Source organism: Bufo gargarizans, chromosome 8 (genome assembly GCF_014858855.1).
Source record: "Bufo gargarizans isolate SCDJY-AF-19 chromosome 8, ASM1485885v1, whole genome shotgun sequence".
Taxonomy (NCBI): Eukaryota; Metazoa; Chordata; class Amphibia; order Anura; family Bufonidae; genus Bufo; species Bufo gargarizans.
This window is the reverse complement of record NC_058087.1, coordinates 169,757,194-169,783,572: the sequence shown is the minus strand read 5'-3', so window position 1 is coordinate 169,783,572 and position 26,379 is coordinate 169,757,194. Positions and strand designations below refer to the sequence as shown.

The window sequence follows — 26,379 nt, the reverse complement described above, 5'->3', positions numbered from 1 at the left end:
TCCCTACTTTGTAATCCTGGAAGATCGGGTGGTGATTTCTCTTGATCCTTCTTTTTTACCAAAACTCTCTTCTCTTTTTCACCGTTCTCAGGAGATCGTATTACCTTCCTTCTGTGCTTCTCCTAAAAAAAAGAAGGAAGCAGAATTCCATTGTTTAAGTTTTAGTAGGCATATTTTACAATATCTACAGCTCACTGAGCCTTGGGGGTCCTCCTCACGTCTACTGCTTTTATTTCAGGGAGCAAAGAAAGGACCTGCGGCTTCTTCTCAGACTATTGCTAGGTGGATTACACAGGTTATCTTCTTAGCTTACTCTTCTAAGGGAGTTGTTCCACCCTCGGGGTTCGGGGCTCACTCTATTAGATCAGTCTCCACTTCATGGGAAGAGAGAACTTCAGCTTCTATAGAACAGATTTGTAGGGCAGCTACCTGGAGCTCTCCACATACTTTTTTAGGCGCTATAGACTTCAGATCCCTTCAAATGAGGGTCTTAACTTTGGCCGTAAGGTGCCTTATGCTGTTGCCCCACTCTAGAGAGGGTATCTTGCCTATTCTCCAGGGGCGCTGTCATAGGCAAAAAAGAGAAATATTGAATTACACTTACCGGTAATCGGTTTTCTTTGAGCCTATGGCAGCATCCGATTAAATTCCATCCCCCCAAAAAATAAAATATATAATAAAAATATATTATACCGTGTGTGTGTGTGTGTGTGTATATGTATATGTGTATATATATATATATATATATATATATATTATATGAAAAATATTAATAGCAGAACTCCTTGGACAACAAAAAGCGATGAATGTAGAGAAGGTAATAAGGCAGCACTCCGATCTTCAGTGAAACAAAGTGCATCTTTATTACACCCAAAGCAAAATGCAACGTTTCAGTTCATCTCAATGGAGCCCTTGTCAAGCCCTGACAAAGGCTCCATTGAGATGAGCTAAAACATTGCATTTTACATTAGGTGTAATAAAGATCCACTTTGTTTCACTGATGACCGGAGTGCTGCCTTGTTACCTTTTTATATATATATATATATATATATATATGTGTGTTTAGGTTTCTTAGTTCTTGAAAAAGGACTGGAGGTAGAGGGGATGATACCTCTTTTAAAAGGTGGTTATTTCAGGTCTGGTGGTCTTTGTCAGGCCCCCACATGCCATGACACAGTATCTGCACCCTACGATGGCATTTGCAGGGATCTAATGGTGACCTGGAGCCCTGCCCCTCGAACTGTTGAGATGCTGAGGCAATGTCCTAACAGTGACAGGGTGTTTGCAGCACCTTTGAGAGGACAAGCACAGCAGGACCTGAGGCTCCCAGTGTGGTGACCTCACATGACCATGCTAAGAGCATCAGGTCAGAAAAAGGATGTGACAGACAGCCTGTGGGAGCACCAGGCGCCAAGAAACAAGTGCAGGCCCGGAGAAGAGGACCCTCCCATCAGCCATGGCTGTCTTACAGAGCTGCAGGCAGGTTACATCACCATTCTGCCGTACCTTCACCTTTCTGAAGAATTGTCTTGTGACTGGAAGATTCTCTGTGTTGGGACCAACAGGAGCGGTAGGGGAGGCTGTCTGGTCTGCTTTTCTACTTCCTCTGCCACCAGGAGATTTAGGTGCAAATATGGGTGTAAATGATTGTGTGTGTGTGTGTGTGTGTGTGTCTATTTCTATGTATATATGTAAATGTATAGTGTCTGTATGTTTGGGTGTATAAAATATATATAATTAGTACTGCTGTAAAATGCTTTACACTGTTATATACTGCTGTACACTATTATATAGTGCCATATACCACTGTACAATGTTCTATACTGCTGTATACTATTATACACTATTATGTACTTCTGTATACTGCTATATAGTGTAATATACTGCAGTATATTATGCACTCATATACTGCCGTATACTATTATACATTGTCTGGGACGGTATACATAAATTATTTCAAGCAGGGAGCACTATGAATAAATTACATTCCAGGCGTAGTGCATGATATTATCTCTATCTGGGGGACAGTACATTGTATTAGTTATGTTACAGTGTATATAGTGGCAGTGTACAAAATTTGTGTTCACTTGTCCCTAACAATGTGATTAAGGACAGCGAGATTTGCTGTGTGCACCTCTGTATTTCGTGATTTAGGAGGGGGAAGGGGGGGGGATGATAATATATGTGGGGTTTTTGTGCCAGGGCTGCATTTCAGTATCAGTCCGGCCCTGGTTGAATGTCCTTCGTGGGCACTGCCATCACAGGCCACACATCGCAGTGTAAATATGATCACGCCTGGCCCAGACGTCTTCTAAAGTCTTGCGCTCCTCCCCTATGCTGTGCCTTGCATTCTCTCCCTCTACCCTGGGGGTGGAACATAGCGGGAGGAAGCTCGGCGGGATTGGGCACTTTCAAAACCAAAGCCTGCCTCGCTGGGCACTTTTGAGCCATTATCCAAAGGATTAAAAATGCTTTTTCAGGACAATCCACACAGTGTCTAATGACAAAGGTTGGTCTGTAATGCATGTGCAACAAGCTGCTGGCCATTACTAATGGTTTAATTGGTGAAAGTTAGGTGACCGGCTCTCTTTAAGGTTAACGTCCACCTTTTAATCTGAACCTCTCACTCCCATCTCCAAGAGTTCTTCCAAGCTGCACCAGTTCTCCCTAAAAGCACATTTTAAAAAAATATATAAAAGTTTAGGGTTGTCAGGAATATGGATTATCGTTTAATGGCAGCCATGATTTTCATTTAATTCACCTTAGTCTGTGTACATGCAAAATAGGTTCTCGCTTCAACCCTCGGCTTGTCAGATAGCAGAGGTAGTGAACTCCACAGGGGTCCTAGCTTCAAGCAAGCCACTTGTTTACAAATTCCCACGTCCTCCAGTCAGTCAGGAACTAAGCTGATGTGACAGGAAGAATCTATCAGCATGAGGTCTAAGCCATTCACCACTTCAATCAGATTATCATACAGGTTGGAACCGGTGGTTCATAAGGAATTATGAATCGCCCGTGCATTACATACATAAACCAGATACATATTTGTGTCCCGGTGGCCACAATGAACAGGCCGTTGTCTTAGTCTGGCGGTAGGATGCCAGGGAAGGGAGAGATGCATATCTCCCCACAGAAACCAAATAACAGTACCCATTTTGGACTCTACTGGCAGAACCCAGGCAGATCCGTTGGTCCGAGAACCATCTCCCTGTGACCTTCTGGTCTGAAGCAATAAACTCTAAAGGGTTTTGTGGGTCATTTGCTGCCAGTCCAGCAGAAGGGGGGGGACCCTTCCCAGAGGCCGGGAGGGGAGGGACCGGCTACAGTTTAAAAGGCTTGTGCCAGCAAGTGGGCGGGTCTTTCTCTGAAAGGGGGTCACATCGTGCCATGTGTTTGGAGAGATCTGGAAACTGCTGACATCACTGCCCCCATGTGACCGCAGCCAAGGACTATTCCACCATCATAACACAAAGGAACATTCATCTACCCGGTAACTGACTTGCACTCTGTGTAATCCTGTTTGTACCATACTACCTGTATTCGTAACCTCAGACCACTGTATATATTATTTTGTGTATAGTGTGTTATCTAGTGTGCCCTTAAGGCAATTAAATATATAATTTAATCTTGTGCTGTCTTGTATTTCGATCACGAATCCCCACGTCTGTGTTTCGGCCTAGTTATAAGCTACCGCGGGTTGGTTTCTCACCCTATATAATTCCGTTAGCGGACCGGGCTTTAATCAAACGAGAAGCTGGTGGCAGATTTCCCGGGCTGAGGAAGCGCTGTTTCACTGGGTCAGTGACCAGGCTCCCTCAGCTTGTTGCCTCTTTGTGCCCGTGTGGACAGGAGAAGTCGGTGTAAACTGTACCAAGCTGACCTTACATGCTCCTCTGGGAGGGCGTAACGTCACGTCTTGGTAACCAGTGAACATACCGCATCTTGTGAGCTTGGCGTAGTTGCTGTCAAGTGGGCACGAGGGGTGGTATCCCTCACATATTGGTGGCAGCAAAGTGAGATCGAGATACTAATGTGTGTGGGACCCATACCCCCAGACACTAAAGACTACCAGCAGTAGTCTGGAGTCTTAAGATCAGCTCAACACTAGACAGTCTGAGTGCAAATACCATAAGGTGTGTGTGTGCATCAGGTTGCAGTCTGTGTCAGTGATCAACAGTTGCATTGACGGCCAGTATCACAAGGAGCAAAGCTAAGGAGAGGGCCGATGCTATGAATGGTGGCGGGGAGGACGCAGTCCAGATAGGGGGCCGAGAGGATGTGGAAGGCAACTTTATTATAGGTGAGGGGGAGCACAGCCAAAGCTCCCCGCAGAGCCAGTTGCTGGAGGTGAGGTCCGCGGTGGGCCTCCCTCCACCTGACCACCCCCCCAGCCTGGCAGGCTCGGCTGCTCTCCTACAAGCTGCCCTGGACAGTCTCCAGGCCGGAGACCAGGCAGCCTCTGAGCTCCTCCTGGCAGAGGCAGAGCATCGGGATAAACCAGAGGCTTTTAGAGCGTCGCGAGCAAGCAGAGGCTGCAGAACGTCACGAGCAAGCACAGGCCGAGCGTGAGCACGAACTACAAGTTCTCTAGCTCCAGCAGCCCTCTCCAGCCCGATGTGAGTCTCTAGAGATCCAGATTCTCAAACTGCGGGCTGAGGACTTCCCCCTGCTGGTCAAAGATGGGGACCTGGACACATTTTTGTTGGCATTTGAGATGGCCTGCTATCAGTACCAGCGGCCTGAGGACCAGTGGGTCCTCACGCCACATCTCAGGGGAAAAGCCCTTGAAATCTTTGGGTGCCTGCCCAGCGAGACCATCCTGAGCTATGAGGACGTCAAGCAGGCTCTGGTCCGGCAGTACAACTTGACCCCCGAGACATACCATAAAAAGCTCAGGAGTTTGCAGCGGGGTTCTACCCAGAGCTGGGCTGATCACTTGCGGGCCTTGCTGAGAGCGGTCGACCAATGGACCACAGTATTGGAGCTCACCACCGTCCAGCAGCTGAAGGAGCTTATCACCACAGAGCAGTTCTTGTGGAATTGCCCAGAGAACCTACAGCAGTACCTCCACGACTGGAAGCCAAAGGGGACCTCCGCAACAGCAGCCCTGGCCGATGAATACACCAACAACAGGATTTCAGAGGCCCGGAAACCTGTCGGCTGGAGAAGGGGGTAAGACGCACGCTGCAGCTGCTACCCCTGCCCCTAGGCCCAAGTGGGGACTGCCCCCTGCTACACTTTCCACGTCAATGGGGGAACCCTGACTTTGCCACCTGTGGAAGCAGCCAGGACACTTCAAGGCCATGTGTCCCCAGCACCCGAGGGACCTGTCCCAGTCATCGACCCGGAAACCGTTCACTGTGTTGTGTGGGGGTGGTGGGAGGTCCCTTGACAATTTTCAAATGGTCACCGTGGGCCAGGCTGTGGCCATGAGACTTAGATGACTCTGGTACAGCCTAAACTGGTAGCACTCCATGATTTATTGCCCGGGGGATCCCTTACTGTCTCCAGGATTGGAGGAGTAGAACTGTCACTGCCCGTCGCCAAGGTCTATTTGGACTGGGGCGCTAGTCAAGGAGTAATGGAGGTGGGGGTATCCTCAAATATTCCTGCCATTGTTTTGCTGGGAAAGACCTGCCGCGGCTTGTGTCTAAGTACGTGGCCGCTGACACCCTGAGGTCCGATTTCCCCCAGAATGTGAGGCCATGTCCACCCCTGTTGATACTGTGAATGTACCTAACATGCCTGTTGATGTGGATGTGGGGTGGGGGATGTAATGTTTGCCTCTCCCCTCAGTGGTGAGGGGGTCATCCAAGCCCGCTGTGCTGGGGCCCCAGGGTGTGTCCAGCAAGCATGCTGGAACCTGTTGTCCTCAGGTGTGACTACTGAGGGGACAAACAGGGGGCAGGCAGCTGCAGAGGATGAGGATGAAAATGAGGTCAGGGCTGTCCCAGGAGAAATAGGGCTCCCAGGTAAAGCCTTAGTGCAGGGCTCCTCCCCAACTGGGATGTCAGAGGGCCAGGTTAGTCCATCTGGACTTGCGACTTGGTCAAAAGCCAAGGGAAAGTGGGCACTACCAGCGGTGGCAGCGGCCATAGCTGCTGTCACGCACAGTGGGAGTACTGGGGCCCTAAGGGCTCCTCAGGGGTCTGATGGCTTTCCCCCTTCCGACCCAGTGGCTGCCGAGTCAGAACGAGGCCAGGAGATGGGTCCCAGGGACCTGACAGAGAACGAGGCAGACCAAGGACGGCTGTACCGGGTCACGGTCCAGCAGGGCTCACCAGAGGAGTGACCTAGGGACTGGCAGGTAGTAGAACTGACAGGGGACGTGGCAGTCTCGTCTATTTTGACCACGTTCCACATGGGGTTTCAGCTGGCGTTAGGGGCTAGCGCCAGCTTGAAAGCTCTCCCAGAGCAGGTGGCATGGCCTCCCTTGTACTCAGACCTCCAGAGGGCGGTCTAGGACCAAGGACAGTTGTGCCGGGAAACTGTCCAGTCGGGCTCACCGGAGGTGTGGCCTAGGGAACGACAATTCGTGGTTCCTTATTCATTCAGGGTGAAGTTTTTGTGGATTGCGCACGAGATTCCGATGGCCAGATACCAAGGGGCCGCTAAGTCAGATGCCTGGACGGGAGATGTAGCCACCCCTGGGGTGTCGGTCATCGAGTGTGTCGTGCGCTTCCAGAAAAAGGCACAGGCCTTGTCACGGTTGGTGCACAACAGTATGGGGCAGGCCCAGACCGACCAGATGCGGGGGTATGACCAGGTGGCTTGTGAGAGGACCCACCAGATGGGTCAGCAAGTGTGGATGCTGGTTCCCGTATCTCAGGACAAGCTTCAGGCAGGGGGGGGGCGTACCACGAGCACCAACGGCTCAATGCCTGGTCACCCTGGACCACGCCCGGGGAAGGCAGGAGGCCTTCCCCGTGAACCTAATGCAGGCACATCATGAGCGGGAGGCAGGTGCCCTCCCAAAATGCCGCCCCTTCTGGGAAATGTTCACCAAAACGCCCGGAAGGACGGCGTCCACCGAGATGTCGTTGGGCATATAGTATGGAACTGCCACTTCTAAGCGGATGGTCAAGCTGCTTATGGGACTCGAAGGGTATGCGACCGCATCCTGGATCACCCTCCGGGACAAGAACCAGGAAAACAAACTGCGAGACGGCCTTCCAGGTGCTGAAGGACTCCCTTTCCAGCTTCCCGATACCCCAGGCAGCCTTTTATGGTACATCCTGATGCCAGTAATTGTGGCCTCTGTGTCCTGCTCCGTCAGGATTATTCCATTGGCCAGGAACGAATGGGAGGTGGGTACGCAGAAGGCTTGCACTCCAGCAGTACCACTTTGCCATTCGCCACCAGAGAGGGTGCGGATGGGCGCACGGGGAAACACAGGAATGTGCTTCCCCTAGTGCCCTCTAAAAGGGGGGAGATGTGGGGGAATATGTGAGGGATACCACCCCTCGTGCCCACTTGACGGCAACTACATTGAGCTCATGAGACGTGGTATGGTCACTGGTTACCAAGACGTGGCGTTATGCCCTCCCAGAGGAGCATGTAAGGTCAGCTTGGTACAGTTTACACCGACTCCTCCTGTCCAAACGGGCACAGAGAGGCAACAAGCTGAGGGAGCCTGGTCACTGCCCCAGTGAAACAGCGCTTCCTCAGCCCGGAAAATCTGCCACCAGCTTCTCGTTTGATATAAGCCCGGTCCACTAACGGAATTATATAGGGTGAGAAACCAACCCATGGTAGCTTATAACTAGGCCGAAACACGGACGTAGGGATTCGTGATCGAGATACAAGATTAAATGATATATTTAATCGCCTTAAGGGCACACTAGATAACACACTATACACAAAGAATATATACAGTGGTCTGAGGTTACGAATACAGGTAGTATGGTACAAACAGGATTACACAGAGTACAAGTCAGTTACCGGATAGATGAATGTTCCTTTGGGTTATGATGGTGGAATAGTCCTTGGCTGCAGTCACGTGGGGGCAGTGATGTCAGCAGTTTCCAGGTCTCTCCAAACACATGGCACGATGTGACCCCCTTTCAGAGAAAGACCCGCCCACTTGCTGGCACAAGCCTTTTAACCTCTAGCCGGTCCCTCCCCTCCCGGCCTCTGAGAAGGGTCCACCCCCCTCTGCTGGACTGGTAGCAAAAGACCCACAAAACCCTTTAGGGTTCATAGCTCCAGATTAGAAGGTCAGGAGGGAGATGGTTCTGGGACCAATGAATCCGCCTGGGTTCTGGCTACCAGAGTCCAAGCATGGTACCGTTATTTGGTTTCTGTGGGGGAGATATGTATGTCTCCCTTCCCTGGCATCCTACCGCCAGACTAAGATAACGGCCTGTTCATTGTGGCCATCGGGACACAAATATGTATCTGGTTCATGTATGTAATGCACGGGCGATTCATAAATCCTTATGAACCACCGGTTCCAACCTGTATGATAATCTGAAGTCGTGAATGGCTTAGACCTCATGCTGATAGATTCTTCCTGTCACATCAGCTTGGTTCCTTACTGACTGGAGGACGTGTGAATTTGTAAACAAGTGCCTTGCTTGAAGCCAAGACCCCTGTGGAGTTCACTACCTCTGCTATCTGACAAGGCGAGGGTTGAAGTGAGAACTTATTTTGCATGTACACCGACTAAGGTGAATTAAAGGAAAATCATGTCTGCCATTAAACGATAATCCATATTTCTGGCCTATCACATCCCCTTAATCTAACTCTTCTCCTATCCCCCTTCAACATCATTCTTCAGAGCCCGATCATCCTCCACCTGTATCCCTCATCCCACAGGCGCAACTTTAAATGACTGGGCCCAACAGCAAATTTTTGAATGCCCAAGAAACTTCTTTGCAACCCCCTCCTCCCATGCAACCCCCACCCCTGTGGCTAGTCAAATTGGCTCTCTCAGACCAGGCTCAGCAGCCTCTCTGTCCATTTCCTACATGTCATGTCACTGTATATAATATCATTGTATAATGCCTTTGAGGAGCCCTGACAATAAAATCTTTTAGTCCTCTGCCTGGGTGGGCCACTTCTGAGTTTGGTCCTCATAGCCACCACTTCCCCTGCTCCCAATATAGTTACGCCCCTGCCTCACACCCCATGCACTCAGAAGCACTAAGATATCAGCTGGTGACCGGCTCGTGTAGCTTTATATCTACTCCTCCTGCACTTTTCTTTCAAAAACAGGAACTTTTTACCTTTTTTTGTCACCCCTGTCTCCTTATAGATTGTAAGTTCTTGCGAGAAGGGCCCTCATTCCTCTTGTTTTAATTGTTGACTTTTTTTGATGCTATGTAATGTATGATTTTGTTTGTACATGAACCCCCTGATTGTAAAGCGCTGCAGAATATGTTGACGCTATATAAAGATGATTATTCTTGTTATTATTATTTAATATTTTTATTATTATTTTCACTAGTCCCATAAAAGTGCCCACATTTCTTGTTGTAGAAATGCCGTGTGTATCTTATATCTGGTGCTTCGAGCTCTGGACACCGTGGAGGACGACATGACCATCAGTCGGGAGACCAAAATCCCCATGTTACATAACTTCCACACGTACCTGTACCAAGCGGACTGGAGGTTTACAGAAAGCAAGGATAAGCATTGTGTAGTTCTGCAGGACTTCCCCACGGTAAGATGGACTGATGTGGGTTACAGGGGTCAGATGACGAGGTGGGAAGAGACCACCTATTCTGTTATGCCCAAAACATGTAAGCGGTGTATGTGTACCTGTAGTGGATTTTATACTGAACATGATAAAGCAGCTTTTTTACTGGAATTGGAAGCTGGAATTTTTATATAATGGTGTCATACAGTGTCTATATAATAGTGCCTACATAATGAGGCCATGCCATGGCTGTATTATACCATCATATTTTTCCTATATACAGGGAGTGCAGAATTATTAGGCAAATGAGTATTTTGACCACATCATCCTCTTTATGCATGTTGTCTTACTCCAAGCTGTATAGGCTTGAAAGCCTACTACCAATTAAGCATATTAGGTGATGTGCATCTCTGTAATGAGAAGGGGTGTGGTCTAATGACATCAACACCCTATATCAGGTGTGCATAATTATCAGGCAACTTCCTTTCCTTTGGCAAAATGGGTCAAAAGAAGGACTTGACAGGCTCAGAAAAGTCAAAAATAGTGAGATATCTTGCAGAGGGATGCAGCACTCTTAAAATTGCAAAGCTTCTGAAGCGTGATCATCGAACAATCAAGCGTTTCATTCAAAATAGTCAACAGGGTCTCAAGAAGCGTGTGGAAAAACCAAGGCGCAAAATAACTGCCCATGAACTGAGAAAAGTCAAGCGTGCAGCTGCCAAGATGCCACTTGCCACCAGTTTGGCCATATTTCAGAGCTGCAACATCACTGGAGTGCCCAAAAGCACAAGGTGTGCAATACTCAGAGACATGGCCAAGGTAAGAAAGGCTGAAAGACGACCACCAATGAACAAGACACACAAGCTGAAACGTCAAGACTGGGCCAAGAAATATCTCAAGACTGATTTTTCTAAGGTTTTATGGACTGATGAAATGAGAGTGAGTCTTGATGGGCCAGATGGATGGGCCCGTGGCTGGATTGGTAAAGGGCAGAGAGCTCCAGTCCGACTCAGACGCCAGCAAGGTGGAGTACTGGTTTGGGCTGGTATCATCAAAGATGAGTTTGTGGGGCCTTTTCGGGTTGAGGATGGAGTTAAGCTCAACTCCCAGTCCTACTGCCAGTTTCTGGAAGACACCTTCTTCAAGCAGTGGTACAGGAAGAAGTCTGCATCCTTCAAGAAAAACATGATTTTCATGCAGGACAATGCTCCATCACACGCGTCCAAGTACTCCACAGCGTGGCTGGCAAGAAAGGGTATAAAAGAAGAAAATCTAATGACATGGCCTCCTTGTTCACCTGATCTGAACCCCATTGAGAACCTGTGGTCCATCATCAAATGTGAGATTTACAAGGAGGGAAAACAGTACACCTCTCTGAACAGTGTCTGGGAGGCTGTGGTTGCTGCTGCACGCAATGTTGATGGTGAACAGATCAAAACACTGACAGAATCCATGGATGGCAGGCTTTTGAGTGTCCTTGCAAAGAAAGGTGGCTATATTGGTCACAGATTTGTTTTTGTTTTGTTTTTGAATGTCAGAAATGTATATTTGTGAATGTTGAGATGTTATATTGGTTTCACTGGTAAAAATAAATAATTGATATGGGTATATATTTGTTTTTTGTTAAGTTGCCTAATAATTATGCACAGTAATAGTCACCTGCACACACAGATATCCCCCTAAAATAGCTAAAACTAAAAACAAACTAAAAACTACTTCCAAAAATATTCAGCTTTGGTATTAATGAGTTTTTTGGGTTCATTGAGAACATGGTTGTTGTTCAATAATAAAAATTAATCCTCAAAAATACAACTTGCCTAATAATTCTGCACTCCCTGTAATGGTGCCATAATACCTTGATACTACACCTATATAATTGTGCCTGCGTAACTGCGCCATATGGTGACTGCATACCATCAAACTGAATATAATGGAGCCCTATAGTGCCTAAATAATAACACTACGCAATGCTTATGTAATATTGCCTACATAATGGTGACATACAGTGACGATATAATGCCACCATATGTACCTATATAATGGTGCCATACAGTAACTACATAATGCCATCATACCATACCAATATAATGGAGGCATATAGCACTATACATTGCCTAGAAAGCTAAGTAATGGTGCCATTCATTGCATACTTAAAATCCCTATACAGTGCCTGCATAAAACCGCCACACAGTAAGAGATAGTAGATTGCAGAATAATTCCACAGTTTACCCTGTGTATTATACAGTGCCCATATTATTATGCCTCTCAGTTTCTAGCAATTGTTGGACTGGGCCATGTAAAAGTACTGTTGGTAAGGTAAGTTCACAGCAAAGTGCCAGACAGTAGGTTTTGGTGATTCAAGACTGTTACTAATTTTGTCTGTGTTGTACCAGCCCCACATAGGGCTCTGTTCACATTAGGTCTGAGCCTTGTGTTAGAAGTATATGTCAGGCCCTGACATATATCAGTGTACAGGCATAGAATGGCATCCGTCGCCTATAGGCTCCCATATAAAATCACATTTTTTCCATAAATATTTTGAGGTATGCCTCTGCACAGAAAAGCAACGTGTGTCCATCAGTGTCCCTATCATATTCTCAGCTAACTCTATGTCCTAGATTTCCCGGGAGTTCAGAAACCTGAAGGTGGGTTATCAGAAGGTGATTGTAGACATCTGCCACACAATGGGGGTGGGCTTGGCAGAGTTCTTGGAGAAGAAGGTGGAATCTCTCCTGGATTTCGATAAGGTGAGAGTTTTTTTTTTTTTAGCCCTGTGAAGGCTCTGTCCACCTTCCCAATCATGTTTTAACAGTATCACTGCGCCTCTAAGAATGAAAATAAAGTATCTTTGCAACTGGTCTTCATTAAAAGGTTTGTCCAGAATTTACATATTGATGGCCTGTCCTTAGGATAGGACATCAATAGAAGAACAATGGCTGTCCCACTCCCAGCACCACCTACTATAAGCTTACCAAGCACATCGCCGCACATCGTATAGTGGCAGTGCTTGGCATTGCAGCTCATCCCTATTCACTTGAATGGGACGGACCTGTGCCTAGGCCATGTGACTCATGATTGTGGCATCACGTGGCCTAGCAAAGAGGCCTAAGTGCTCACGGAAGGGTGCCGGGAGTTGGACCCCCGTTGATCAGATATTTATGACCTATCCTAAGGATAGGTCCTCGGTATGTAGATCCTGGAAAACCCCTTTTAAAAATGTCCTATCATTTTGTTTATGCAGCTCTTATACAAACCTTAGTGTTTCCATGGTAACAGACAACAAACACAAACTGCGTAGTCTGATCCTGCAGTCATAACTTTTATTTTTTTATTTTTTTTACAGTCCCCTACTTTTTGTTTAACAGATGCAAGAAAGTTGATTTCCATTTTGAGATCTATGTACACAGTCCAGATTTATTTGGGACCCAGTAAGCCCTTCCCCATTTTGGGTTCATTCACACCCCTTTTACTATTCTCACGCCCATTTAACAGGAGCCATCAAAATTACTTACCATATAGTACATTACCAAGCAGGGTCTAGTCCTGGCCTTTCTTTTAAGTGCCAATCCCTTTCCTGCATGGAACCATCAGAGTCAACTTCCAGCAAGGACCCATCAACGTGAATATATATTGTAGCCCTTAGGCGCAGTCAGTCCCAATAACCTGCCTGAACATGCCTATACTTAGTAATTCTGCCCCCCTCTGTTAGGGGAAAATATCTTAAGTAATACTAATGACAAATTGACTAATACTCTAGTATTAACCCTGATACTTGGATTCTCCATTCTTTGCTCAGTACTGTCAATCTGCATTCGGATTATGGATGTTTGGTCTGTCCCGGCTGTTTTCTGCCTCAGGGCTGGAAGATGCCATCATTGGTGAGGATATAAGACTCTCAAGGTCTGTGGGTATGTTCCTGCAGAAAACAAACATCATCCGAGATTACCTGGAGGACCAGCTGGAAGGAAGAGAGTTCTGGCCCAGAGAGGTGATTATAGGCTGATAGGGTTGATAGTAGTGAATTCTTCGCTGCATGACTGTGATCAAAACCAACACTGTCTTATCTGTCCTCTTCAGGTGTGGAGCAAATACAGCAAAAAACTGTCCGACCTTGCCAAGCCGGAGAACGTAGTGCCGGCTGTGCAGTGCTTGAATGAACTGGTGACCAATGCTCTGCAGCACGTGCCCGATGTCCTTCTCTACCTGTCCCGGCTGAGGAACCAGAGGGTGTTTCACTTTAATGCCATCCTACAGGTGAGTGAGGAAGGAGCATTGAAGCAGCTTTAACACTACACTGACTGCATGATTCTTCATGTCGTATACTTCAGTCAAATCCAGAGCTGCATGTGATGTATGTTAGTTCAACTTCCATTGATTTCAGTTTGAGTTCCATCTGGCTGCAGAGACATCATATAAACATACAGCCATGATTTTGGTCTAGCAGGGGGAGCACTTGCGGCTTCCATAATAATGCATCCTCCTTGTGTCCTCAGGTCATGTCTATAGCCACAATGGCCGCTTTTTATAACAACCCGCAGGTGTTTAAAGGAGTGGTGAAGATCCGCAAGGGGCAGGCGGTCACGCTGATGATGAACGCCACCAACATGCAAGCGGTCAGAGCTATCATGTATCAGTATGTGAATGAGGTAAGTGAAATCTTCACTGTATGTACCACCACATATGAAGAACCACACAGTGGACAGTCTCACATTACACTAGTATAAAGAGCGTTTTCCCAAGCCTATAATATTGAAATCTCTGTCCAATGTGTATTTTTTGGTGCTGGCATACCGCAGCTTATCTGCCATTTACTTGAATGAGAGCTGAGCTGCAGTTCCCCGGCATGACCACCATACAGTGGACCGAGCCCTTCTGCTTCCAGCTCTGTCCACTGTATAGTTTCCAGTGGGAGGCTGCTCAAATCAACTGATTGTTGGGGATGTTGGGTGTCGTTAACTTCAGCTTTCTTGTTCCCAAATATCAGGCAAGACTGTAGAGGGTTGTTGAGTCAGATAGCACGTTTTAGAAATAACTTCCTAATGCCCAGCATACAGCAACCCACCTACCCATCGGGCGTAGACCTGAATTGGCTGGGATGAGGTACTCGTACCATTAAAGGGCCAAACGGCGATTGTCTTGTTCTCTTTTAACAGGTTGCCAGGAGTAATAGGGGTTGTTTAGGATTAAAAAAATTGTCAGCTTTTTTCCCCCAGAAATGGCACCTCTGATGAGGCTGGTGGCACCACTCTGGTGGGGCTGAGCTGCAATACCAGCCATGGTCATGGACAGAAATGGCGGTGTTCATTTAAAAAACAAACAAAAATACAGATTCTTTTAGTAAAAAACTCACTGTGCCCTAAATCCCGCCCCCACAGTTTTGGCTGTATGGTGTGAATATGTAACCACGCCAACAGTATCAAAATACTCTTGGCCTGATCGAATAACCGATTTAGTCTTCCCTCTGACAGCGAAGCTTTCAGAGATCACTTATTGCTTTCTCCACATAGAACCAAACTGAGTTAATGGAGGAGTTGGGAGAGACTGTTGTGACTCCCACCGACTATTGGTACTAGGAAACGAATATGTCCCTTCAGAAAAAAAAAACTAAGGGCCACTACAGACTGGTGATTCTGGTTGGGTAATCAGATTTCTGCTTGAAGAGCTCATGCACATGCCTGTTGTAATGACCGGCAACACGCACAGGGAGGAAAAAGGGAAAGTCCTGCCCAAGGGAGAGGGAAAGGTGGTGACCCCTAACTCTCCTTGCGGCTGGCACCTGACTGCCCTGACGTCTCTAGACGGGTTCCTCACCCGTGCGGCGATCACGTGCCTAAACCCTGGCTTTCCCTGAAATGAACCCTAGATAATGAACGGGCCGGTGGGATCGCTAGTCCTCACCACTGCACTAAGAGGGAAACATCAGGGAGAGGACAGACAAACACAGACAAACACAAACACCCAGGTGGACGACTACAACTGTCCACAAAGGTCCAACAGGGATCCGGAGGGTAGCGTTCTAAAGCAACAATCAGAGAACGCAGCAACACAGCTCCAGTGGGTCAGAATAGATGTCCAGGCAGGAAGCTCTATATCTGGCAACCAGAGAAGTGTGAGAGGGGAATATAAGGAGGATTGGGAGTGCTGGACAAGGAACAGCTGAGAGAAGGAGCTACGGATCCCTGAGTGAGCCAAAAGGGTTTGCAAAGCAAACCCAGAAAGCTACAATAAGGAAACATCCCTATCTTACATAGAGCGTGCAGCCAACGCTGCGACCTCCTGACCCCGGCGTGGCTCTTGACACCCTCGTGACAGTACCCCCCTCTCTACGAGGGGCCTCTGGACACTCAGGACCAGGTCTCTCAGGATGAGAGGCATGAAAAATCCGAACTAGCCTGTCGGCGTTTACCTCGGCGGACCCGACGAGAATTAATCATTTTGGATATCTGAAATTCTAAATTACCATCCACGACAACAGGAGGGGGTGGCAGCGGTGACTGTTCTAGAGGTGGAACATATTTTTTGAGTAACGACTTATGAAAGACATTATGGATTTTAAAAGTCTGAGGTAACTCCAGGCAAAAAGCCACGGGGTTGATGATGGCTACAATCTTGTAAGGACCAATAAACCGAGGACCCAGTTTCCAAGAGGGAACCTTCAATTTGATATTCCTAGTAGATAACTACACATAGTCATTCACTCCTAGGTCCGGACCTGGCGACCGTCTCTTATCAGCCATGCATTTGTATTTACCTCCCATATTTTTCAAGTTAGCTTGCACCTTCTGCCATACCGCTGAAAGAGATGACGAAAACCGTTCCTCTTCGGGAACCCCAGAAGACCCCCCCCCCCTCTTTGAAAGTACAGAATTGGGGATGAAAACCATATGCACCAAGAAATGGTGGCTTGCCAGTGGATTCCTGACGGCGATTATTTATGGCAAACTCAGCTAAGGGTAAATATGACGACCACAAGTCTTAGTTTTCAGACACAAAACATCTTAGATATGTCTCCAGGTTTTGGTTGGTACACTCAGTCTGTCCATTCGACTGAGGATGGAAAGCTGAGGAAAAGGACAAGTGAACCCCCAAACGGGAACAAAAAGCTTTCCAAAATTTAGAAATAAACTGGGTTCCCCGATCCGAAACAACATTGGAGGGGACCCCGTGAAGCTTCACGATCTCACTGACGAATACCTGAGCAAGAGTTTTAGCATTAGGTAGTGCGGGTAACGCAATGAAGTGTGCCATTTTGCTAAACCTGTCCACTACTACCAAAATAACTGTTTTACCCGCAGACAAAGGTAAGTCAGTGATAAAATCCATAGACAGATGTGACCATGGTCTATTGGGAATGACGAGTGGTAATAGAGACCCTGCAGGACGTGTATGTGAAACCTTTGCGCGCGCACAGGTAGAACAAGAAGACACAAAATCCAATACATCCTGACGCAACCTTGGCCACCAAAAACGACGAGACAATAGCTCCAAGGTTGCTTTACCACCCGGGTGCCCAGCAAGTGCCGAATTATGATGTTCCTTTAATAATTCGAGACGTAGGTTCAACGGTACAAACAATTTCTCTGAGGGGCAAGAGACTGGGGCGTCCCCCTGGGCCTCTAACACCTTCCCCTCCAAAGCAGAGTGTACCGCAGAGACAACCACTCCTCTTTGAAGAATGGGCACCGGATCGCTCATATTACCCCCTCCAAGGAAACAACGAGATAGTGCATCAGCCTTGGTATTCTTTGCCCCAGGACGATAGGTAATCACAAAGTTAAACCTGGTAAAAAATAGCGACCACCTAGCCTGTCTAGGGGTGAGACGCTTAGCTGATTCGAGGTACAGCAGATTTTTGTGGTCCGTAAACACAGTGACGGGGTGGACTGCCCCCTCTAAGAAGTGACGCCACTCCTCAAACGCAAGTTTAATAGCTAACAGTTCCCTATTGCCAATATCGTAGTTCTGTTCTGCTGCAGATAGTTTTTTAGAAAAGAAAGCACAAGGTCGCCATTTGCCAGGAGACTGACCCTGAGACAATACAGCCCCCACTCCCACCTCTGATGCATCGACTTCAACAATAAAAGGCTGAGAGACATCAGGTTGGACTAGTACAGGTGCTGAGGTAAACCTCTCTTTTAGAGAGGAAAAAGCAACTTTAGCGGCGTCAGACAATTTAGAAAAATCAGTCCCCTTCCTAGTCATGTCAGTAAGGGGTTTTACGATCACCGAATAATTTTTTATGAATTTCCTATAGAAATTCGCGAAGCCCAAGAACCGTTGTAGTGCTTTGAGGTTCTCAGGAAGATCCCAATCCAAAATTGCCTGGACCTTCCTAGGATCCATACGGAAACCTGACGCAGATAAATAATAACCTAGGAATTGTATGTCCTGAACGGCAAAAACACATTTTTCAATTTTAGCATATAATTCATTCGTCCGTATGACCTGTAGTACTTGTCTGACATGCTCCTCATGTGTTCTCAGATCAGACGAATAAATTAAGATATCATCTAGGTATATTACCACAAACCTGCCGATTAGATGACTAAAAATGTCATTAACGAAATGTTGAAAGATGGCAGGAGCATTGGTCAGGCCGAAAGGCATAACTAGATTTTCATAATGCCCCTCAGGGGTGTTAAAAGCTGTTTTCCACTCATCCCCCTCTTTAATACGAATCAGATTGTAGGCCCCCCTAAGATCGAGTTTGGAGAACCACCTAGCACCCGCAATCTGGTTAAACAGGTCAGGAATGAGAGGAAGAGGGTATGGGTCTCGGATGGTTATCCGATTTAATTCACGAAAATCTAGGCAAGGACGCAGGCCCCCATCTTTCTTTTTAACGAAGAAAAACCCTGCAGCCACGGGTGAAGAAGAGGGTCTGATGTGTCCCTTAGCCAAACTCTCGGAGATATAATCCTTCATGGCTTGTCTCTCTGGACCTGAAAGATTATATAACCTGGTCTTGGGTAATTTTGCGCCGGGAATAAGGTTAACCGGGCAATCATAAGGACGATGAGGTGGTAACTTCTGACAACCCTTTTCAGAAAAAACGCCCTCAAAGTCCGAAACAAATGTAGGTAGGGTAGCTATGGAGGCGACTAAGCAATTGCTATTTAAGCAATTTTCTCTGCACGGCTCACTCCACTCCAATATCTCCCTGGCCTGCCAATCCACCACTGGATTGTGCGCTACCAACCAGGGAAGACCCAGCACTACCGGAGCGGGAAGCAAAACATGAGAGCATCTCGTTATGGTGATCCCCTACCCGAAGGTGTAAATTATGAACAATGTGGGTGAGATTTCTCTGAGACAGAGGAGCAGAATCAATAGAAAATATGGGAATAGGTCTCTGTAGTGTACAGAGAGACAAACCCATAGTGCGGGCAAAATGGGCATCTATCAAATTTACCCCTGCTCCACTGTCTAGAAAGAAAGAAATAGTCTCTGTCTTATCACCAAAAACAATAACCGCTGGCAACACAAATTGTGATGTACGTATGGAGGAAACGTATACCCCCCGGCTGACATCCTCCACACAGCCTGGGGTTAGTAGTTTTCCGACGGTTTTTTGTTTCTGAGGAAAGAAGGACAGACATTAATAAAATTACCCCTCTCCCCACAAAAAAAAAAACCCACGCCTACGGCGAACCACAGGAGGACGGACCTGACGAGTAGTTCCTCCTAGCTGCATAGGCTCGTCTAAGTCCGTACAGACTAACTGCTGCTTGGGAGGGGTTACCAATGGCTCCGGTTTTTTCAACCTGTCCCTAAGGCGTCTATCTATACGGATAGAAAGGGACATAACTGCATCAAGGGAAAAGGGGGTCTCATACAATGCAAGCACATCCTTAACCCTTTCGGATAACCCAGAGCAGAACTGACTCCTGAGAGCCGGGTCGTTCCATTGGGTATCCGTAGCCCACCTACGGAAGTCAGAGCAATACTCCTCTACCGGCCGCTCTCCTTGTAGGAGTCTCCGTAATTTTGATTCAGCCAGTGCGACTCGGTCAGGGTCGTCATATATGAGACCCAAGGCCCCGAAAAACTCATCCACTGACCGAAACGCCTGAGAATCAGTAGGTAAAGAGAACGCCCAGGACTGCGGGTCCCCCTGCAGCAGGGAAATAACCAAACCCACCCGCTGTTCTTCATTACCAGAGGAGTAAGGGCGCAGTTTAAAGTATAATTTACAGGCCTCACGGAAAGTCAAAAACTTGTCCCTTCCCCCAGAAAATCTGTCAGGGAGAGGGACCTTGCGTTCCGCAACAACCTGGTTACCAGTAGCAACCGCTGGGCTTGCGGTCAGTTGTAATTGCTGATGTTGCTGGAGGACCGACGCCTTCAATCCTGCCACCTCCAAAGACAGGCCATGAAATTGTTCGGACAGAGCAGCAATTTGATCCATACTGGATTCTAAGTAGGATTTTTTTTTTTACCTACACAAAAATAAGGGCCAGATATAATGTAATGACCGGCAACACGCACGGGGAGGAAAAAGGGAAAGTCCTGCCCAAGGGAGAGGGAAAGGTGGTGACCCCTAACTCTCCTTGCGGCTGGCACCTGACTGCCCTGACGTCCCTAGACGGGTTCCTCACCCGTGCGGCGATCACGTGCCTAAACCCTGGCTTTCCCTGAAATGAACCCTAGATAATGAACGGGCTGGTGGGATCGCTAGTCTGCACCACTGACACTAAGAGGGAAACACCAGGGAGAGGACAGACAAACACAGACAAACATAAACACCCAGGTGGATGACAACAACTGTCCACAAAGGTCCAACAGGGATCCGGAGGGTAGCGTTCTAAAGCAACAATCAGAGAACGCAGCAACACAGCTCCAGTGGGTCAGTATAGAAGTCCAGGCAGGAAGCTCTATATCTGGCAACCAGAGAAGTGTGAGAGGGGAATATAAGGAGGATTGGGAGTGCTGGACAAGGAACAGCTGAGAGAAGGAGTTACGGATCCCTGAGTGAGCCAAAAGGGTTTGCAAAGCAAACCCAGAAAGCTACCATAAGGAAACATCCCTATCTTACATAGAGCGTGCAGCCAACCGCTGCGACCTCCTGACCCCGGGTACAACGGAGTCAGGTGTGGCTCTTGACACCCTCGTGACACCTGTTTTGGCTTCCGTAAAGGTAAATGGGGCTGCTACTGTGCCTCCCTATCTCCGATTTCATACAGAGGTGCACAGATATGGGAGGTAAAAGCAGCCAAAAAAAAAATGTAAATGAAAACCATAAAAGTTAACATTCAAATACCATTTTGCCATTTCATTTGCCACCCATGAGTGCAAAATTAATGCAAAAAAAAATAAATATTAAATTAAATTAAAGAAGCCCTTTTAATTTTCATTTTTTTATTATTATCACACATACTGGTGTTTTCTAGACATCTCTAAAGACATTTTGCTCCAAAATGAAAAGCGACACCTGCTGCCAACATTTATTTCATGTGTTTCATTTCCATTTTACGCTTTTCATTTTTAATGTTCAATTTTATTTTCATTTTAATTTTGCACACGCAGGTGGCAAATGAATTGGGGAAAAAAGGTATTTGCATTTTTAATTTTTATTATTTTAATTTTCAATTTATGCTTGGCCAATTTCACCTCCCGTACATAGAGAGCTTTTTTTTATTTCACACCAGTCCACCAGAAAGTGTGGCATGTTCCTTTGGCCTCCATGTATGGAGGTGTACAGAAGCATTTCATCTAGGGTAGAATGGTCTTATACATGATACGCTGTGCTAAGGATCTACATGAGCCCTTAGAATTTTTTTTTTTACATGATGGATTGACTTACATGTTGGCTGCTAACCATTTTCTTCCCTGCGTAGAAGATCTGTGTTGACAATTGAAGGACCGCAGATCTGTCTCACCATATAGTCTATTTTTGGGGCCTAACTAAATAGATGCTAGATATATTTATAATAAAGAATTAACAACCTGCCCAAAAAAAATTATAGCTTTATTCATGATTTCAAATGTCAATTCTGCTGTAAAATAAAATTGCAGCACAACACTAATGTATTAAAAAAATATATATATCTTTATACAGCCATGGACAAAAAATAATAAAGTTATGTCAAGCAGAATGTAAAGAGTAAAACTTTTTAACCTCTTAACAGTTACGTTAAAATTGGAAAAACCCTCCGAATTTTTTTTTTTTATTGTAGATTTTTTATGTGTCTGCAGTAAATCTTGGTGCACACCTCATGGGACACTATTGCATTTTTAACCCCTTAGTGACAAATAAGGCCTTAAGGACCAATAATATTTTCCCCCATTGTGTTCTAACTTTTAAATTTTTACTTCCAATTTTTTATTTTTTTTATTTTGCGGGAATAGTTATAGGTTTTTTAGGAACCATATTGGGGTATATATAGTGTATTAACCCCTTAACCCATAGTTATGCATCTGCATGTGTTTTTAACAGGCCTCTGCAGCATGACCGTTCCATACACGGCAGGTGCTGGCTGTATCATATAGCCAACACCCACCCGCACTGACAGGAAGCAGTGATCGCGCCGCCCATGTCATTTAACCCATCTCGTGCCATGATAAATGCTGATTGCGGCACCTGTGAGTGAAGGCAGAGGGATGCGGCTCCCTCTTCCTTACAATCGGAGCCACAGCAGTGAAATCGCGGAGATCCAATCTGTTGCCATGGCAGCCTGGACGCTGCTGAAGCAATCCAGGCCTGCCATGGCATTCTCCATGCTGAGCTATGCGCGAGGCATAGCCCAGAATGGAGAGTGTAAAAATCCTATTCACCCTAATAGATCTTTATTAGGGTGAATAGGAGAGGGGATAAAAAGATCCAAAGTATTAGGCCCCTAAGGGGGCTAATATTTTTATTTTATTTTTTTAAAGTGAAAAAAGTAAAAAAAAAAATATATATATATATATAAATTTAAAAATATATAAAAAATATATACATATTGGGAATCGCCGCATCTGAAAATGTCTAATCTATCATGCTCTACCTGCGGCCCTCCAGCTGTTGTAAAACTACAACTTCCACAATTCCCTGCTGTAGGCTGGCTGATAGCTGTAGGCTGTTCGGGCATGCTGAGAGTTGTAGTTTTGCAACAGCTGGAGGGCCACAGGTTGAGCATGCCTGCTGTAAAGGAAAAAAAAAAGAAAAACGCGATTTGCTATATTTTTTTTGTCATCTTGTCCTCCTCAAAAATTGAATAACGGTTATCAAAAAGTCTTACTACAAAAATGGTACCAATAAAAACTACAGTTTGTTACGCAAAAAAAACAAGCCCTCATACAGCTCTGTAGACTGAAATATAAAAAAGTTATGGTTGTCAGAATATGGTGATGCCGAAGGTTTGGGTTCCAGGAGCACGGTGGATGACACTTGAGGACGGGGACTGCAGCCCTAGAGACAAGGTCAGAAAACTGGTTATCTTGCCTGCCTCTTGCTGTACCCCGCCGTGCTGTGGTGAGCTCTTCTGCTGTGGATGTTATATTGTGAGTAGCAGCTTCGGCTGATGTGAAATCCCGGGGCCCTAGAACCATAGACTGAAAGAGAAAGGTTTGCTCTGCTGTGGATTTCTGTTTGTGTCTTGTCTGTGTTTTTGTGGCAGGCACCTTAACAGTTCACAAGCAGAGCGAGAGAATTCCCCTGGAAGGGGGGGCAGAGCTCAAATTAGGGGCTACTAAAGTTATCTGCCTTCAGTGGCAGAGGGAGTGGCCCCGAGGGGGGGGGGGGCTATAATTTATCTGCCATTCATTCTATTATTATTATATTTTTTTTCCTATCAGATCTACCAGAAGATCCCCCTGACAGACCTTTCTGCTGGACATACACAGAACATCGTTTCTACCATCCAGAAACTGAGTTTGTCCAGTGGCCCCCGGGTGTCCCACTACAGCTTCTTCATTTACCTGTCATGTGCAATGGTTTTGGCCGCCCTCAGTTGGCAGTACCTGAGTACAAACAAAAGACAGTCAGACTAGTTTCACACAAGCGTGTCCTGTGTGGAAATCGTGCTCCTTGTGAGAGTCATTCCCTGTTCTGGACACTGCTCGTTTCACAGGAGCGCACTGCATTATACTGATGTATAATGCTGTGTGTCTCTGCATGACCTTACTTCTACAGAATCATAGTGACAAAAATCTGTATAAGACCGTGCGCTCCTGTGAAACGAGCAGCGCCCATAATGGGAAATTAAGCTCACACACAGAGCGTAATTTCCGCACAGGACACGCTAGTCTAAAAGAGCCCTTAGTCAGCACAGCTATAAAATGAAGTGAATACGCATGGCTGAAACTCCAAAAGTACAAACACAATGCAACAGCAAAGTCCATTAAAGAAAATCCAGCTCGCCTCGTAATCCAAAGCCCTGTGCACGGAACGTGCCAAGCAAGTCACTCTTTTGGAAATGGAAGAAAATAGTTCCAGCACTTGAAATAAAACTCAGTTGAACTTTATTTCTTCTTGTAGTGTAACATCCCAGAGTATGTCACTAAAACTCTTTCTCCCTGCTACAATATGTCAAGTGTATATTTCTTGTCATCTTGTGTAATTTAACTTTGCATTTTCCGGTAATTTAACTTTGCATGTACTTTCCAGGCTTGTATTATGCATTTGCTGTAATTTCCCTGTCCGCCAGCAGGTGGCAGCAATATGTAAGCAGACCATGGTTAGTTAGTATATCTAGTCTGGAATAGTCCATTCCAATCTAGGCTCCCCTATGTGAGCAGAAGTGGGACGTTCCCATGTCCTGTCTCATGAGGAGGAGAAGGAAGTGTAGTCAGTGTACCAGCCACCCCTGCCTGGGGTAGGTTGTGTTGGTAGGAGCTCCCAGAACCAGGGATCCCAACCCTGGATCCCGCCTTGGCTGAGGCAAGGATCCATCTTCCCAGCCTGAGTCAGTTACCTCAGCTGGTGACAAGCAAGAAACAACCTCCAGAACTTTAGATCTCCAGGACGACATCATTCCGTGCGAGCAGTGCTGTGAGTACATATCCAGAGTCCAGGAGAAGCCAAATTCCTCCTCAGCTAGTCAGGCCCACTACAAGCAGAAGACAGACAGAGCAGAAGATAAATACCTGCCAGATTCTTTAGGCATATGACAAGAAGCAGAATAGATATAAATTCCTGCCACATATTGCTAATACCTGCTGGGACCCAAAAAGACTATTGCTGTAACTCGTATGGATATCTGTTGCCATTAAGTCAAGAGAAGTTGGATTATATCTCCTGTCTGGATCTTAATCATTCCACCATTACTCCTACTGACCACACTCAATTTATTGCAAGTGAGCCAGGATCCAGGAGTCCAGCCGTACCAAGGTAGGAGACACCGCTGACACTACCATATCTGCTACACAGAGACTCACTTGGTACGTGAGTTATAAGATCTTAAAGGGCCCTGCTACAGTACCTGTGCAAGCTGCAATTGGCGTCACGAACTACTACATATATATACTGACCCCCTGCATAGCTGACCCACTGTACCAGTGTACTGCTCATTGCAGTAGCATATGACTCACATGGACAGAAACCTTCACCCCAGCATGGTTGACGCGTTTCGAACACAAGTGTGTTCTTAGTCGTAACCTAATGAGACTATCCCTGCAGGGCTTTAAATACACTTCACACCCTCGATCAAATTGGGGGTGGGAATATACAAACTCCCTGCTAAAGGATGCTCATTATCTTGCCACACATAACAAAGAGAATCCGCATAAAATGACATCAAATGCGACATTTCGAGCTGTAAGATAACAAATCATACAGTGCCTTGCAAAAGTATTCATCCCCTTGACTTTTTTCGTATTTTGTTACATTACAGCCTTAAGTTCAATGTTTTGTTAATTTGAATTTTATGTGATGGATCAGAACACAAAAGTCTAAGTTGGTGAAGTGAAATGAGAAAAATATATAAATAAAACTATTGTTTAGAAATGGCAAACAGAAAGTTGGCATGTGCGTATGGATTCACCCCCTATGTTAGGAAGCCCATAAAATGCTCTGGTGCAACCAATTACCTTCAGAAGTCACATAATTAGTGAAATGATGTCCACCTGTATGCAATCTAAGTGTCACATGATCTGTCATTATATACACACACCTTTTTTGAAAGGCCCCAGAGCCTGAAACACCTAAAGCAAGAGGCATCACTAACCAGACACTGCCATGAAGACCAAGGATCTCTCCAAACAAGTAAGGGACAATGTTGTTGAGAAGTACAAGTCAGAGTTAGGTTATTGATGGAGATTTGGATATCCTTCTTAATCAGCTAAGATGGCTCCCATATACTCCATCTCTCAGACAACGTCTTATCTACTCCAAAGCACGAAGGTTTCACCCTCCCCAAGAGGACCCGTCTTCCTGATGTGTCGTATGCTGTACTGCTGCTAGAGAAGAAGCCATTACAAGATGGCGCTTGCTGTTAGATATTCACATAGTTTGCATATTAAAGTTAGTAAAAGAATACGCAGATACCAAATGTTCTCTTTTCTTATATTTGTATTCTAGCCAATGGGACAATGCCACAAGCCTCAGGGGGGATGCCCTCTCTGATGTACTTATAAACTGCTTCACTTTCTTGAATAAACAAGAAACTGCTTTGACCCTTGCCTGGTGTCAGTGGGATTTCTTTCATGCATGTAAAACCCTAGGATTACACTACTAATTTGGAGCAGTAGAGAAAACATATTTGGCTCCGGTTGAGAGCCTGCTTTAACAGTTTGGTGCCTAACGTGGGCCCCTGGGAGAG

General features: G+C 46.2%; 1 protein-coding gene across 1 annotated transcript in view; it reads left to right on the top strand.

Annotated features, from left to right (window-relative positions):
• Window positions 1-24,365, top strand: part of LOC122944548 (squalene synthase-like) — a 68,352-nt gene extending 43,987 nt beyond the window's left edge. Inside the window, exons 3-8 of the mRNA XM_044302948.1 lie at window positions 9,481-9,664; window positions 12,259-12,387; window positions 13,437-13,628; window positions 13,718-13,894; window positions 14,134-14,286; window positions 23,417-24,365. Of these exons, the coding sequence (XP_044158883.1) occupies window positions 9,481-9,664; window positions 12,259-12,387; window positions 13,437-13,628; window positions 13,718-13,894; window positions 14,134-14,286; window positions 23,417-23,611 (1,030 nt within the window). The 3' untranslated portion in view covers window positions 23,612-24,365. The remainder of the gene's footprint in view (window positions 1-9,480; window positions 9,665-12,258; window positions 12,388-13,436; window positions 13,629-13,717; window positions 13,895-14,133; window positions 14,287-23,416) is intronic.
• The last annotated feature ends 2,014 nt before the right edge of the window (window positions 24,366-26,379 follow it).